Source organism: Melanotaenia boesemani, chromosome 24, assembly GCF_017639745.1.
Source record: "Melanotaenia boesemani isolate fMelBoe1 chromosome 24, fMelBoe1.pri, whole genome shotgun sequence".
NCBI lineage: Eukaryota > Metazoa > Chordata > Actinopteri > Atheriniformes > Melanotaeniidae > Melanotaenia > Melanotaenia boesemani.
The window spans coordinates 13,032,516-13,049,287 of NC_055705.1; the positions used below are offsets into that span (position 1 = coordinate 13,032,516).

The window sequence follows — 16,772 nt, forward strand, 5'->3', positions numbered from 1 at the left end:
TCATAAAGATAAAGCAGAACGTATTTATTGAATTTCTCCCATGTACCTGCATTTCTGGAACAGCCTACCCAGAAATTTAGCCTGTTCAAGGGCACAGTGTGCTCCAGGGGATGTTATATTGCTTAATCATTTATTAAATCACTCGCAGTTAAACTTTATGGTTCTGCTTTACATTTCTTCTAACCACCAAAATGCTAAGCTGCGCCTTCTGTTTCAAGTTTCAGAACCAGCCGTATTCTCAGAAATTCACCTGAACTCATGTTAATCCTTCAGTCAGGGCAAAGAGCAGCAGGCAGGCAGCAGTATGAATGGTAAAGCATTGTGAAAGAAATTCCTCAGCTTGTGTTTTGTCATTTACTGAAGTAAAAGAACTTCAAAATCAATTCTGAGGATTCTTCTTGTACAGGACACACTGACCTTCGACAGCGAGGCAAAGCTAAAGAGCTCAGTAGATTCCTCCCTTTGCATTCCACATGCTATCTTTGCTATGAGAAACAGTTTTGTCCACTCCACTTCTCCTTTACTCTCATAGTTGAAAATTGGCTGTTTTAAACAGCTTCTCACTTTTTTTTTTCTTTTTGTTTTTCAAATTTACTGCTCAGTCAGGGCAATCAGTCACCTCCAAAAGTGGACTTTCACATTTGTGGCTGCGTCTTTATCTCCATGTGTCTGGCATTCACTACCACACAATCTTGCCTTTTTTGTCTTATTGTCCCTGTTTGTACTGTAAACAAAACACACACAGACTGAGATAGCACACACAGAGATTCACACAAGTGTCTTCAGATCTGTCCACACAAATTCTGGAGGGGAAGAAACGGCAAATCAGCCCAAAAAAATCAAAGAAATTGTTGTTCATTCAAGGCAACAGAAAGGTGAAAGAGACGGAACAATAAGAGGAAGCAGTGAGAACAGAACATTTAGTGATATTCGCCCTCCCCTTTCTTCTTTACTCCTCCTCTTACATTACTTCTGTCTTGAGTAACCTTCCCCCTCTCAACTCTGTAACTCACCTGTCAAGTATTAGCTCCCATCTCCCAAGCACCTCCCCCTCAGGGCAGGTAGATAGACGTAGGTATAAAGGTATGCTAATCACAAGCAAACTATCTTCTCTGCTCTGGGAGTGAGGAAGACAACAGGGCTGTGTGAAGCGTGTGTGTGTGTGAGTGTGAGAGCGAGAGGCGGAGTAGGGAAGTTTCAATTTAAAAAGACAATTGGATTGATTGCTCTCAGACTTGCACTGCAACCATGGGGCTAGGGGTAAGTACTGGACCTTTGTCACAAGTTTTAGTCTGATTTCAGAGAGTGTTTAGGGTCTACATGCTTCTAAGTTTCAGTCACGCTATTGGTTAAGCTGGACAGTCAAAAATTGCATAACAACTCTACCATGACACTTTTTTCAGCTCCAGAAAATATGAGATCTCAAGCCTTTTTTTCAGCAGTAAATCTCAGTCCTTCCAACAATGATTAACACAACTTTTTCAGCATGTTTGAACAGTTAAGTAGATACTGTTGTCTGCACTTACTCCGGCAACAAAAGAAGCGTCAGAGTAATCTTCTCTCATGTGTTCAGTCTTATTTAGAGGCTCATTTTCTTTCACTTTCTTCAATCCAGAAAGGGAAGGATTACAAGCCTGCGGCAACCTCAGATGGCGAGACCAAGAAAAGCAAAAAGGCAAAAAAGTCGAAGGATATGGACGAACTGAAAAAAGAAGTTGACCTAGTGAGTAGACAAAAAGCCTTTTTTTTCCTAATACTTGAATACTTAATTGTGCTGATTTCTTATAAAGCAATTTGATAAACATGGATTGATTAATGCAAGTTTCATTGAGGCACTGTGAAACCTCTGTCACTACCATCAGTGACAGCGATGATACAGCCACTGCTGAGACTAACCTCATGGATGGTCACATGAGATGTAGCTGTCTGCCCCACATTTCATAAAATTGCTGCTTATACTGCAGCATGTGCTGTTTTATGTTATTAAGGACTTCACAGTTATAATTATCTTCTAAGTCAAGCTTATGTGGATAGGTGAGAGTCAGGAGGTGTAGTCTTTCCACCACAAACAAGACAGTAATGTATCACCTTATTTCCTTTTACTGCTATAATATTGTTTTTTTACTTTAGCTTTAGTCACGCATTCTCTTTCTTTATCAATGGATTTGTGTATGTTAAGTTTTGAGTGTGTGTGGATCAGAATAGTTGGTTCAATTCTACTGGTGTCAGCTTTTTCTCAGAGTGAAGTCATTTCCCCAAGGTCAGAGAGGAACTTTCTCTAAGTTCATGATGAAATGGAAAAGGGATGAATGATTTCATCGCAATGACTATGTTCAATTGCACAACACTGGGATTTTTACAGAAAAGGAGACATTTCTTAAACGTTTGACATTTTTCTTGAAAATTTCTCTGAAATACTCGACATTCTGCAAAACTCTCTGTACAGCGTCTCAGCTCCCATAGGCCAGTGTCCTTCACAAGGTCAGTTCACAAGGAGGAAGAGTCAGGTCTCACCTTTATGTAGGCACCAATAAAGTTAGTGAATAAGCCATAAAGAAATATTCAACATTGATTTCTGTTGCATAATTTGTAGTTATTTTGAAAAACGATTAACTTTAAATAGGTTTAATAATTCTCACAAGGTCACCAAGTCAAGAGGCCTTGTGCTGGTATTTTGTTGCAGTTTTTATGCATGGATATAAAATAATTAACCTGATATGGCTTTTTCGTAGCTTTTTAAAAGCATTTTCCTTAAGAATCCAGCACCAATTCCTAATCAAGTCACTCAGCAACTAATGGAGCGCCGCAAGTTATCAGGTAATAAAACTTGCATATTGGTGACATATTAGTAATTATTGTTCTCCAAACATCCTAACTAGAAATCAAAGTCCTGCCGACGATGAAGGGCATCTCAATGCCATAGCAACCTTATCGCCAACCTGCTGTGACCTTCGCAACTTACTGCAATTAACAGCAGGCGCTGCCTTTAATCTGCAGGAAATCTTCAAGTTGCCAGAAAAGTTTGGTAACTTGTGGGTAAAAGTGATTTATTCCCATGCATTGTTTATCTAAAAGCTTTAGATTTAAGCTGTGGTTAAATAGTGATGACATGTCGGCTGCTGGTATAACAATAATTAAAAGTGAAGGTAGATCTCTGGAGAAAAAAAATGTAGCTGACATGTTAATGATTATTGTCCCGTCACACAATTGAATGAGGTGTCAAAGTCCACCGGAAGACAATAAGTGCTATTTCCATAGCAACATAAAGCAGCCAGTGACTTGATATGTGTCAAAGTCTAACAGAAAATGCTAAAAATATAGATGATACACATTCAGTTATACTGAGCAGGAGTGTGTTCGTCCATCCAGACATGCTCAAAATGTGGCCAGAATACAAAAGCAAGGGAAGAAATTTCCTCAGCAGGCTTCAAAGGAGCTGCCAGTTTAAAAAAGCAGCAGCAGTTCGGGGCATGTGATAACATATTATCCACGGCACATTTGGTATGCTGGCTTATTATAATGCTAAACGATGGCGGGGCCGGGCAGAACCGTGCAATTTATACACATTTTGCCCTCTGACTGTAAGGAGGATGTGTAAATGTAACAGGACTTGAGTCATTTAGAAAGAAAAGACTTTAAATATTCACTGGCTGAGTTAATGTTAATACTATGAAACTGTATTATTTGATGACATTTTTCTATACCCACCAATCAGTGGAAGATTAAATCACTGAACATGAAATGGCCAAAGTAGATTCTTACAAAGACAATCCATTAAGATACTTTCCCTGAGTGGTGTGCAGTGATACTATCACTAATTCATTCGTTCATTTCATCCATTCAACCAGAATTTGAGATCACAGCTGCAATTTGTTAGTTTACTAACATATTACACTATTATAAGAATGTGTCAGCACAGGCTCCAACATATTACTGACATTCATAGTGCATCCATTGTACATTATAATGGATGACAGTGTTTAAGAGGATCTATGTAGCAAATTACACCCACTTCCATCACTAAAAATAGCTTTAGTGAGTTGGTTTTTATGATCTTACAGTTTCAAACCACCTATTTAACTAACAGAACTATGCAGAAATTGCACTCTCATAGAAAATTTGACATACTTGTGTCAATATTACTCTACAGAGAAGAGTGATCAGTTTTCCTCTGGGTGCTAAAAGCACGCCATGAAAGCATTACAGCGATACAGCAACATCTCTTTAGATATGCAATATAGCCTCAGTTTTTACCCTATTTTACAGTATCAACTAGCATGCTACAATTGGCTTGTGTGCTTGAGATGTTTCATGAGAATAACAGTACTTTGTTGTTTCACAATACAACAAAAATTAAAGGTGGGAGTCATGTTGTTGCACACCATCCAAACTACGTTCGAAAAATCCCTCTTCATTCACTCCTTGTAGGCGTTATATGACAGCGTAGGCACACAAATGTGTCAGCCTCTCTGGTTGTTCATTTGCAGAAACACTTTTGTTTGGATTTTTCTCCATTGTTGTTTAATTTACAAATAAAGTGGCTATGTTTGGAGGAGGTTTTTTATTTTTTTTTTTTAAGACTATGAAACTGAAAGAGAAGACTTATGGTTGAACTTTAGCTATATGTCAAATACACGAGTAGTGCTCTTGGGAACAAGCATCAGTGTATCAGTTGGGTGTCAGTGATTTGGCTGGATGGGGTGTTTGCTCACAGCAAACTGGAAGCTGGGATGAGTCCATACATAACTGAAGTTATGGCTGCTCAGTCTCCATGTTTGGCTTTAAGTTTTCTGTAACTCAAATGGCTGCTTTTAGTAATCGTAAAATCACACTGTACGGGGCTGCATTCGGCCATAATCCTGATCAGATGAGTGATTTTGCATTGCCATCTTTATGCTCCCTGGAGGACACACAAACACATTCCTTAATCCTCAAAGGAGAATCTGCGGTTTTAAAATGACAGGGATTTTGGCATGTTTTACGCAATGTCTCTCAATCTGATTCTCGGCTTGTCTCTCTCTATAGGATGATCACAAGCTGACAGTGGATGAACTTCATAGGAAATATGGGACCGACCTTACCAGGGTGAGTCATCCACAAAGTGTGTGAGCCTTTCAGAGTGACACAAACTCACAGGACTTATCGTGTTTAATAGAGTTAGATAAGGACAGCGAATATCTCGCAGTTCAAGCTGAGGTCAAAAGCATGTAGAGACATGCTTTGCAGTAACCAGTTTTTATGTATTTTTTCTACACTTCAACCCTGCAATTTAGTAAACAGTATAAAATATACAGAAATAAAATGTTGCAGAAACATTTTCAAGTATCTTTCGAGCCTCAGGTGTTTTTTACCGGTGTCCTGGTAGGAAGCAGACCAGAACCCACAGCTCTGAAAACAGCTCATTTTAAATTGTCAATCTTCCACACAACTGTTTTTAAAACCTTTTAATGTTTTGTGGTCTTCATCTAACACACACAGAACTCTCCCTACAGTACACACCCCAACACAGCCCCACAGAGGCCGAATAATTGACCGATGCTGATAAGCTGCTGAAATCTGATCTGTCTGAGTTTCTCCCAAAACAAAGACCTGATTCACGCTGGAACACCGGTCTTATTGATACTACTAACAAGAAAAAAAAGCTCTATTTTACTCCTTGTATCCCTTTACAGAGATTACAAGTATTAAAACGGAGGAGAATTATAAGTGTAAGAAAACGTGACCGTGTCTTAGTCAGAGCACACACTGCTCATTGATAATAGAGCTGCATTATTTACAGTAAAATTGTAAAAGGAGGAAACTACTACTGAAAGATTTAACGTTGTCTTCTTTTGGTTTTGGTTTCTTTTCTTTTTAATCTCAAGCTTCTTTCGAAGCAAAGGGAGTGTATCTGTTTACCAAATTAAACTGCTAAGCAGGAAAGGTGACATTCATGTCCCTCATCAGGTTTCCCTCCACTGCATGTACGCAGTCAGAACTGATGACAAAAACTGGACTTTCAGGTTTTTCTTTTGAGCGTCCGCAGTCCCAACAGAGCAAATGTATCAGGCAAAGTAAAAAATGATCAACTCTACCCTACTTTCTGTTCCTATCAAGGTATTTCCAGGGGCTGCCAACCATTTTTCTTGTTTTTTTGTGTTTTTGTAGGGTCTATCCTCCTCCAGAGTAAAAGAGATCCTGGCCCGAGATGGCCCAAATGCCCTCACACCTCCTCCCACTACTCCTGAATGGGTTAAATTCTGTAAACAGGTAAAAGTCAAATGTATAATTCTCTGTGGTGAATGAAGCCATTTTAATATTCAAATTGGGGAAATGCAAATTCAGGGTGACCTACTGCAGCCAGTAAAAAAGAAAAACAAAACAAAGGTTTTACTGTTGTTTTAACTTGTTTTCAGTTGTTTGGTGGTTTCTCCATGTTGCTGTGGATTGGTGCAATCCTCTGCTTCCTGGCTTATAGCATTCAAGCTGCCTCAGAAGACGAGCCTGCAAATGATAACGTAAGAAGGACCGTGTTATTTTACAATACAAGTTATTATCTTTTTAAACCTCCAAAAATTAGCTTAAAAGTCTTTTATGTCTTCCTTTAGTTGTATTTGGGCATTGTGCTGTCGGCTGTCGTCATCATTACTGGATGTTTCTCCTACTACCAAGAAGCCAAGAGCTCCAAGATCATGGAGTCCTTTAAGAATCTGGTCCCACAGGTGAGACTTTCTAGTTTCCTCTAGCTTGAAACGTTGCTCACTGACCTTTTGTTGCTTTGAAAACAAACTAAACCTTTCAATTTGTTTAATTATGTTAAAAGTATGCTTTAAAAACATATATTATGTCTTATTATTTCATAGCAAGCCCTGGTTGTGCGTGATGGTGAGAAGAAGAGTATCAATGCGGAGGAGGTGGTGGTCGGTGATTTAGTGGAAGTAAAAGGTGGAGACAGGATTCCCGCTGATCTGAGAATCATCTCTGCTTTTGGCTGCAAGGTCAGCATTATTACGAAGTTATAAAACATGAATTTAGTCAGATTTTACTGTGTTTCACAGTTAAGCTTGGTGGGAAGTCACAGTATGGGATCAGATGTGTATTAAACACCAGTTTAGTATCTGAATAGAATTATTTTCACTCAAATATCTAAATCTTTAAAAACCAAGACTATCAGTGCTAGTTTCACATTGTCCCAAAGACACCATGTCAGTCTTATTTGTATGTATTTTTTTCCTCTTTCAGGTGGATAACTCTTCCCTGACTGGAGAATCTGAGCCTCAGACCCGTACCCCAGACTTTTCTAATGACAACCCCCTAGAAACAAGGAATATTGCTTTCTTCTCCACTAACTGTGTTGAAGGTACAGAGCAAGCAACTAAACATATAACCCTCATTTTAACATTTCATTGTGTCTGTGCCTTAGCTCTGATGTGAATTGGGGCATTTTCTGGTCTGCACAAGAGCCAAGTTTAGACCATGTTTTAAAAACATAATTAAAAATGAATAAAAGCCCATAAATGTTTAACAATAACACTGAGCATGGCCACATTTGAACTATGCTACAAATAACTGAGACCAATATTAAGTCTGCATTTTTAAAAACATCTGTATTATTTCATACTTTAATGTTATATTTGATGGTAATGAGGGTAAAAGCTGGAGAGAAGTACACAGATAATTAGATAATTCTTTCATTTTCATATCCATCATTTGCAAAAATCTTCTTTCTGTTCAGGAACTGCCAGAGGAATCGTCATCAATACTGGAGATCGTACTGTTATGGGTCGGATTGCTACTCTGGCTTCCAGCCTGGAGGGCGGAAAAACTCCCATTGCCATCGAGATCGAGCATTTTATCCACATCATCACTGGTGTGGCTGTCTTCCTAGGTGTAACCTTCTTTATCCTCTCCCTCATCCTTGGCTATGGATGGCTAGAGGCTGTCATCTTCCTCATCGGTATCATTGTTGCCAATGTGCCAGAGGGTCTCCTGGCCACTGTCACTGTGAGTTGCAGCCTCATTTATTTAAAAATAATTTTAAAAAATGGAGTAGAAACTGTTGTTAACAGTCGACTTTTATCTCCAGGTGTGTCTGACCCTGACTGCCAAGCGAATGGCCAAGAAAAACTGCCTGGTGAAGAACCTGGAAGCTGTTGAGACCCTTGGCTCAACCTCCACTATTTGCTCCGACAAGACCGGAACCCTGACACAGAACAGGATGACCGTGGCCCACATGTGGTTTGACAATCAGATCCACGAAGCTGACACCACGGAGAACCAGAGCGGCACTTCCTTTGACAGGAGCTCGGCCACCTGGAGTTCTCTGGCCAGAGTCGCTGGACTCTGCAACCGTGCCGTCTTCCTTGCAGATCAGTCCAACATTCCCATTTTGAAGGTAAAAACAGTTCTAGTTTACGTCTTCTCATTAGCACACAGAAATCTAAATTACTGTGACATCACTCAGTCTTGCTTGTGAACAAGAAATCCCTAATACCACAAACAGCTTTTTCTCCCTTAAAGCATCATTTTTATTGTTATTATTACACTTTTTATTTGTTTATTTGTTTAACCTGATACTACAGTATATTCTAATGAACATTCAGACATAGCAGCCGTGTGGGAAGTGTTGCACCATCATGACTTGGCAAGGGACTTTTTGGACCCAACAAAACAGCCAAGATGCACAACAAAAACTTATTGAGAGCACTTACCATAATTAAAAGCTATTATATATATATATTGTGGTAGATATCATATTCTCATTATGTTCTGTGGAATTAAATGTGGCTGGATGGACTCTTTGTTACAGAACATTGTGCTATTTAGATCATTGCTATACATGGCCTGATATAAAAGATACAGTGAGATGTGATCATGATTCGGGTCAAACTAACTCCACAGAGGGATGTGGCTGGCGATGCCTCAGAAGCTGCCTTGCTCAAGTGTATCGAGCTGTGCTGTGGATCTGTTGCCGGCATGAGAGAAAAATATCCGAAGATTGCTGAGATCCCGTTCAATTCAACCAACAAATATCAGGTAATCAATCCACACTGGAGTTTAAACAACATAATGCAGATTGCTCACTTTTGCCCACTAGTGGTCGGGTTTATTCCAGTCAACATCAGCTTGTTTTCGACTAGCATTTCATTGAGTTTTACTTCATATAAATCTTCTGTTTTTTGTTATAAATCCACCATTTCTCTTTTCTCACAGCTCTCCATCCATCAGAACGCAACTCCAGGAGAATCCAAGCACCTGTTGGTGATGAAAGGAGCCCCAGAGAGGATTTTGGACCGTTGCTCCACCATTGTGCTCCAGGGCAAAGAGCAGCCTCTGGATGATGAGATGAAAGATGCTTTTCAGAATGCCTACGTTGAACTGGGAGGACTTGGAGAGAGAGTACTTGGTAAATCAACACACAGTATTCTTTTATATTTTACAAAGGCGAAAATTGAGTGTGATGAGTGCTTCGTATCTCTCTTATTCAGGTTTCTGCCATTTCAACCTGCCCGATGATCAGTTCCCAGAGGGCTTTGCTTTTGATACTGAGGAGGTGAACTTCCCCACTGAGAACCTGTGCTTCGTCGGTCTCATGGCCATGATCGACCCTCCTCGTGCCGCCGTGCCTGATGCTGTGGGCAAATGCAGGAGCGCTGGAATCAAGGTGCGGAAGTTGGTGTTTTCCCATTTATTTTGCTGTGATTGCAAACTGTTCAATTGTCTAAAATCTTAAACATATTTGGTAGTTTCATAAAATCGTGTTCTGTTTTCTCTCTTTCTTCTCAGGTTATCATGGTCACAGGTGACCATCCAATCACTGCCAAGGCTATTGCTAAAGGTGTCGGCATCATTTCTGAAGGCAACGAGACAGTTGAAGACATTGCTGCCCGCCTGAATGTTCCAGTTTCAGAGGTCAACCCAAGGCGAGTCTTGTTAATGAGTTTTCATTCTTTGGGGCCATTTATAACAACAAGGACCCTGCAATCTTCTCAGCCAGAAAGGCTTTTACCATCAAATCACTGCAAACAAATGATTCTAAATGCTTCTCTGAACTTGAGGCGTTGCTGTTTCTTTATCAGCAAGTTTTGTTTGTAGGTTCAGATCAGACCCTCTCCTAACACCACAGTGAAATTCTTCCACAGGGATGCCAAGGCCTGCGTCGTCCATGGTGGTGAGCTGAAAACGATGACCACAGATCAACTTGACGAAGTGCTGAAGCACCACGCTGAAATTGTATTTGCCAGAACTTCCCCTCAGCAGAAGCTGATTATCGTGGAGGGTTGCCAGAGACAGGTGAGCATCAGAGGGGAAAAATTACATAAATACTACCTTAGATTTTTTTTGCATACATCCCAATGCTGCTTTCATTTCTTCGCAGGGAGCTATTGTGGCTGTGACAGGTGACGGTGTGAACGACTCCCCTGCTTTAAAGAAAGCCGACATCGGTGTTGCCATGGGTATTGCCGGATCTGATGTCTCTAAGCAGGCCGCGGACATGATCCTGCTGGATGACAACTTTGCTTCCATCGTTACTGGAGTGGAAGAAGGTGAAACAAGCAGGAATGAGGAAAATCTTGCATATAACTGCTTGTTGACTCTGCTAAATATTAACTAAAATGTTTTCTTGGTAGGCCGTCTCATCTTCGACAACTTAAAGAAGTCCATTGCCTACACTCTGACTAGTAACATCCCTGAGATCTCACCCTTCCTCCTCTTCATCATTGCCAACATCCCTCTGCCTCTGGGAACAGTCACAATCCTCTGTATTGACCTGGGAACTGACATGGTGAGAGAAAGCATGCTGTGGTTTTTAATAACAGGCTCAATGAGATGAAACCTACAACAAGTTTATTCTTTTCTTTTTCATTTACTTGCCATCTCTCAGGTTCCTGCCATCTCTCTGGCTTATGAAGCAGCTGAAAGCGACATCATGAAGAGACAGCCCCGAAATCCCATAACAGACAAACTTGTGAACGAGAGGCTCATCAGTATGGCCTATGGACAAATTGGTAACTAACTATGCCCTCATTAACAGTTTTATGCCCATTAGCCATCTCAGCTGTGCACTACTTGATTCTGCAGAACCTTAAGACACATTTCTTCTACCAGTCGTTAGTCATTGAAGACTCCCTGAAGATCCACCTTTCTTTTGCACTCATTAGGTGTGATGCAGGCCGTAGCTGGGTTCTTCTCATATTTTGTGATCCTGGCTGAAAATGGTTTCCTCCCCATGGACCTGGTGGGAATCCGAGTAATGTGGGATGACAAATTCGTAAATGACTTGGAAGACAGCTACGGACAGCAGTGGGTCAGTCACATTTGTGTTTCTTGTAAAGCTTTGTTTTTTTGTTTTTTTTTTTAGCTATAAACTCCAAATTTCTGAACAATTAAAGGACCCTGTTCTGATCTTTCCAATTTAGACATACGACCGCCGAAAGATCGTTGAGTTCACCTGCCACACAGCTTTCTTTACCAGCATTGTGATCGTCCAGTGGGCCGATCTGATCATCTGTAAGACCAGGAGGAACTCCATCCTGCAGCAGGGAATGAAGTGCGTACTCAGTTAGCCACTTATTGGCCTTTATAATATAAGCCAATTAACATCAAACTAAATATTTGTAACGAAAAAGTGACAAGTTTGCACCTATTGTGCAGCTATAAGATGACAGTGTTATTTTCATGTAATTTAATGATCTTTTTATTCCTTTATTCAGTTATTATTCTGACTTTTTCCTCTATCAGGAACCGCATCCTCATCTTTGGGCTCTTTGAGGAGACAGCTCTTGCTGCTTTTCTGTCATACTGCCCAGGCATGGATGTTGCCCTCAGAATGTACCCTCTCAAGTGAGTAAAGCACACATGCAGACACATGCTATGGTTTTGCATCTAAAGATTTTAAATTGTGAAAAAACTTTCTATTTGCAGTCTATGTTATTTAATAATAATAATAATTATTATTATTATTGTGTTATTTAGCATGTTTAGCCAGTGGAAGACTCCTGTCCATTAACCAGTGCAGCCAGAGCTTTCAGACAGCTGATCTGGTTGTTTTCCAGGGTTGAAATTTAAGTCAGTGCTGTTTTTCCTCAATTATTTTATTAGAAAAAGGAGGCTTTTATCAGTTGCCACAAATAATTTCCACTTCAGAGGCAGATTGAAGCACAAGAGCAACTGTACTAATGAGATTCTTGATCCAGCTGAGAAAAATAGAAAGCAGTGAGGATACGTCACACTCATTAGCTCAAGAGTTCCACTTGCAACTCTTTATTATTCTGCATCTTCCCTTTATTTTTTTGTTCCTCTTCTCTTCTTTGCTACCGTTTCATTGCTTCCCTTTGCTCTTCTCTCTTCTCTCTCCCCATCCTCACCCACTCACCTTTCCCTGTGGGTGTCAGCTGATGTTTAACTAACCTTGCTTTCTCGTTCTGTGTCTGGTTGGCTGTCTCCCTCCAGGCGTTTGCTTCCTGTCCCTATTTCTGTCTTGTCTACTTCATTTTTGTTGTTTTCTTCTCTCCTTTTCATTTCTGTCTTGAGCTCTAGTTATTTTCCTTCTTCGACAGCGGTATCATCAAAGAGCTCTTACCTGACTGACATGAAATTATGTCCATTATGTTATGTTTTCCTCTGTAAAGATGAGATGCAGCCCTCCGGTACACTGGTCAGCAAATACAAGCGTGATTTGCATCCCTCTGGAGTTTATATTTGTATTTAGGGCAGTGCATTAGCAGGAGAAAACTCAAAATGAATCCAGAGCTGCCAAATCCGCCATTTTTTTCCTGCTTTGTTTTCCTCACACAGCTTCTGAATTCATTCGAATAGCTGCTTTTCAAAAGCGTAATGTTCTCCCCTAAAGCTTTCATGTGCTTTTAGAGAACTTTCAACCAACTATAATAGCATAAAACTCTATGTTCTGGTCTCACTTACTTCAACTCATCCTCTTTAGCAGGGTGGGACAGAATGCTGTTGTCTTTCTTTCTTTTTTTAGAGGGGGTCACATTCCAGTTTTAATTCACTATTTTTGTCCATCCATCAATACCTTAGGCCATGTTGGTGGTTCTGTGCCTTCCCCTACTCCCTCCTCATCTTCGTTTATGATGAAGTCAGGAGATACATCCTCAGACGCAACCCAGGCGGTAAGACTTTTAATTTTATTTTTGTGTATGTTCTCTGTATTTTAAAGGAAATATAGGGCCAGTACAGTATTTTATTGTAATTTCCTCCCAGTTAGATGGAAATTTTGTATAACTCTTGGGAGAAATGGAGTAAAAAATGGAAGTAAACTGTATGAACATTAACACAGAGAGTAAATATACAGTGTAGAGGAGAATCGCAGGTGTGAAGGTGTGTTCGCTGTCCATTTTGGCTTTCTATTTGTGTCTGTAATCGCTGCTGCAACTGCATTTCTGCACAGACCAGTGAACTGTTGCAGATGGCATTGCCCAGCGGGAGTTGCACCCTCAACTCTGCCATTGGTAATGCCCTGATGCTGAGCATAACCTGTACACAGGGTTGGCTCTGTTGCAGCTGTGTTGTGTGTCTGTGCGCGAGTGTGCGTCCGCTGCATCTGAGCCCCACAGCACAGATCAGTGAGCATGCCACTGCCCATCCACAGTGAATAATGTGTTAGAAAAAAATAAAAAGTCAGAGTGACACACTTTCCAAAAATTTCTGGCATCTATGAAGGAAAAATACACATTTATTGTCATGAAGCTGGCTTGTGTGTCAAATTTCACTCAGGAGATTTTCCTCCTTTTACACCTGAAACAGCTGCATTGTTGCAGATATTGTGGCCTTACAAAAAACCTATAACACACAATTCAAGGTTATTAGATTATACATACTGCTAATGATATAGCAACTCCTTTGTACAATGTCTACTTTTTTTTAGGTCAGTGACATCTGATCCTATTAGTCACTTCCCTTCAGGGAGGTAATATATATTCACATTCATGATATCATCTCATGAGCAACCATGAAACTGAAATGCCACGGTCACTGCTGTCCCTTCAGGACACATCATCATGAAAGTCATGGTTGCATTGTTGCTAAATACGGACGCATTTTGCTCCTCCAGTCAGATTAAAATACTTTAAATCACTGTCAGCCAACTTGAGCAATGACACCACCATATAGTTCAAAAGTGAGGTCCTTCTTTAGATCTGCCAAGCTGTCCGTCATTAAAACACAAAAAGAATTTAAAGCCCAAATGTGAGGTGCAATATTACTTAAAAACATACATCCCCTAATTGTGTCTACTCTGGTTTCTAGGTTGGGTGGAACTGGAGACATACTACTAAAGCAACACAGACGGAGGGAGCTTGTTTCATCATTATTTGTTGCCATGTTACATATTTGTTGAAGATGCTACACCCGCCCAACAAAACAACAAAAAAAAAATACAAAACAGAAGTATAAGTATGTCTTAATGTATGTGTCATTCACAATAAAAACATGTCTGTACCATTGTACACTGAAGCTTGCCTGTTTTTCCATTTTGCACACATTTTCCTACATTTTGTATATAAGGTTGATCTGGACCAGTAAGTCATTTCCAGTGACCCCTAAGAGGGGATTAACTTCCTCAACAGTTCCTAAACTTCAGTGCATGGGTTAAATATGAGGAATTTGGTAGGAAACAAACGAAATAAAACATATTTCATGTTTACACTTTAAGAAATAGATGTGCTTCTTTTTTTAAAAAAAAGTATCAGAACAGAAATCAGCATATTTTGATTGATTTACTCATCTTTTATCTGCCATTTTCCTTTGATTTGTACCTTTTTCAATTAGTATCTTCTCTGGATTTTATTCACAAGATATTAAGAACAAGCTTGTCAGCAGTGTGTGTGTGTGTGTGTGCGCGTGTGCATGTATGTCCATTATCTCAAGAGGCAGTGGGCCTACAATAGTGTTTGCAATGGATTGCTCTGTTGACCGCTAATGCAAAGAGGCCCTGAGTGAAAATTAACTGAGAACACTCTATTGCTATCTACTTTGTGTTTACCCTGGTCATTATGAACGCCTCCTTCTCTTGCTTTTATGTGTGTGTGTGTGTGTGCCTAGTATCTCATTATCATGCCAACCTGGTAACAGATGGCCGGCTTCACACACACTTGGTAATGCTTGAGCCATTACACGGAATAACACCCGAAAGTATGGACCGCCGTTGGTGAAAACTAAGCTTTCAGACCTTTTAATGAATGCCTCAGCCAACCAATCAGATTTCTCTCCTCCTGTCTTACAGGTGATTTTGTTTACAGCAGAGGGCGATGGTGTAAGAATCTGCAGACAATAGGATGGAAGGATGCACAGCAAACAGAAGGATAGAAAGAATGAGGCTGATGGATGATGAGACAAGCAAGTCGATATGATAAAGAGGAAGGGAAGTAGTCAGAGGAGGAAGCCAAAAGATATTGGCTTTTGTAAATTCCACAATGCACAATTAATCACCTTAATGTGTTTTGAAGGCGCAAACTTATTTTTTCACTGCTTTTGAGGAAGGGGGAGAGAAAGAGGCTGCAGACAGAGACTAACATTATCATGCCTTCACCCCCCCCCCCCCCCCCCCCCCCCCCCTTCTGTCCTGCCCTCCTTCACAAGCAGGGCCCCCTGAACGTGCCTGTTGCTATGGCAACTCATTTGTGAGCCCTCTCTCTTTTTCCTCGGTGTCTCTCCAACATCTAAATAAAATCTATGCTATTTATAGAGCAATGCCGATGACACGCGAGCTCCATTTTTTTCACACGTGCTTTGATGTGTCACTGATGTGTGTGCATGTAGCAAAACAGAGATGCAGTTTATACACTGTACATACTGTATGTGCGACTACACACATTAGATTCTCTGCACACACACTTCTCGCAATGCCAGAGCTCGCTACTGTGTCCATCTGTGAATTAAGTCCACCTATGGTTTTGTTTGTTTACTTCGGCTTTTTGCATCATATTTCTAAAAGGGATTATAGCTTTAAATAGAAGTAGAAATGGCTAGATTTGCATATGTATATGTGTGTGTGTGTGTGTGTGTTTATGAAAATGTGCAAAAGCTCTGCAGTGAAATTTTCCCAATGCTGTTTGATCTATCTCAGGTTTATCTCAACTGTTGCTGCTGAGTGCTCCTCAGGCCCGCTGATAAAGTCTGTCAGGATCCAGAGAGCCAGATAGTGAATTTGGATACAATTGCACTCCAAAGGTGGGCTCGTGCTGCCTACCCTGGGTCTACTTAATACTTGTGGAAGTTGTTTTCAAAATCATTTGCAGTCTTCTGACATAGATGCTTAAAAGCTGCTGGCTGAGGTGCAGTGCAGGTAATGGAGCTTTTGGCGAAAGCAGCAATTTATAATATGCAAAGCTTTTATAGTGCTTTAGATAATACATATAAGATGGAAACCTCTGTCCATACGTTCAACAAGAAGTGGCTGAATGCCTCTGGTTTCAGGCTTACTGTAGATCCAGGGATGAAGGACTAAATCTCTCATTTGTATTGTGGGATGAAAGGGTTTAAGAGCTACTGGAACAGATGCAAATGGCCACAAGGGTGCTGCTGCTGCAGCATACTATATAGCAAAACCTGCCAGGATGGCTGCATTGTGATAATCAGTGTGGCATCAACGTGGATCCTAGCATCCCTGCGGGTTGGGATGTGGGGGGGGGGGTTTAAAATTAGGCAGCCTTCTGGAGGTCACACTTAGTTAGAGATGGTGATATTTGTAGCCCAGTTTCAGTGGAGATGGAGAAATATGTCAGCAGCAACAAAGGGCTTGTGAAGGGGAGAGGGCAAATATTTTCATGGGG

At 40.5% G+C, this 16,772-nt stretch overlaps 1 protein-coding gene across 1 annotated transcript; it reads left to right on the forward strand.

The window, feature by feature from the left end:
- The first annotated feature begins 1,099 nt into the window (after nucleotides 1-1,099).
- Nucleotides 1,100-14,447, forward strand: LOC121635694 (sodium/potassium-transporting ATPase subunit alpha-1). The gene is made up of 23 exons (XM_041978975.1): nucleotides 1,100-1,260; nucleotides 1,616-1,723; nucleotides 5,026-5,085; nucleotides 6,148-6,249; nucleotides 6,396-6,497; nucleotides 6,588-6,701; nucleotides 6,843-6,977; nucleotides 7,222-7,339; nucleotides 7,715-7,983; nucleotides 8,066-8,374; nucleotides 8,881-9,015; nucleotides 9,193-9,385; nucleotides 9,468-9,643; nucleotides 9,766-9,902; nucleotides 10,122-10,272; nucleotides 10,358-10,526; nucleotides 10,611-10,765; nucleotides 10,865-10,988; nucleotides 11,142-11,287; nucleotides 11,400-11,530; nucleotides 11,722-11,823; nucleotides 13,021-13,112; nucleotides 14,248-14,447. Exons 1-23 carry the CDS (start codon nucleotides 1,249-1,251, stop codon nucleotides 14,274-14,276), a joined length of 3,069 nt encoding a protein of 1,022 aa, XP_041834909.1. The 5' UTR covers nucleotides 1,100-1,248; the 3' UTR covers nucleotides 14,277-14,447.
- The last annotated feature ends 2,325 nt before the right edge of the window (nucleotides 14,448-16,772 follow it).

Coding starts and splice junctions, on each gene's coding strand:
- LOC121635694 (XM_041978975.1), top strand. Junction 6,498..6,587: donor ACGAGCCTGCAAATGATAAC/GTAAGAAGGACC, acceptor GTCTTCCTTTAG/TTGTATTTGGGCATTGTGCT. Junction 11,824..13,020: donor CTCAGAATGTACCCTCTCAA/GTGAGTAAAGCA, acceptor TCAATACCTTAG/GCCATGTTGGTGGTTCTGTG.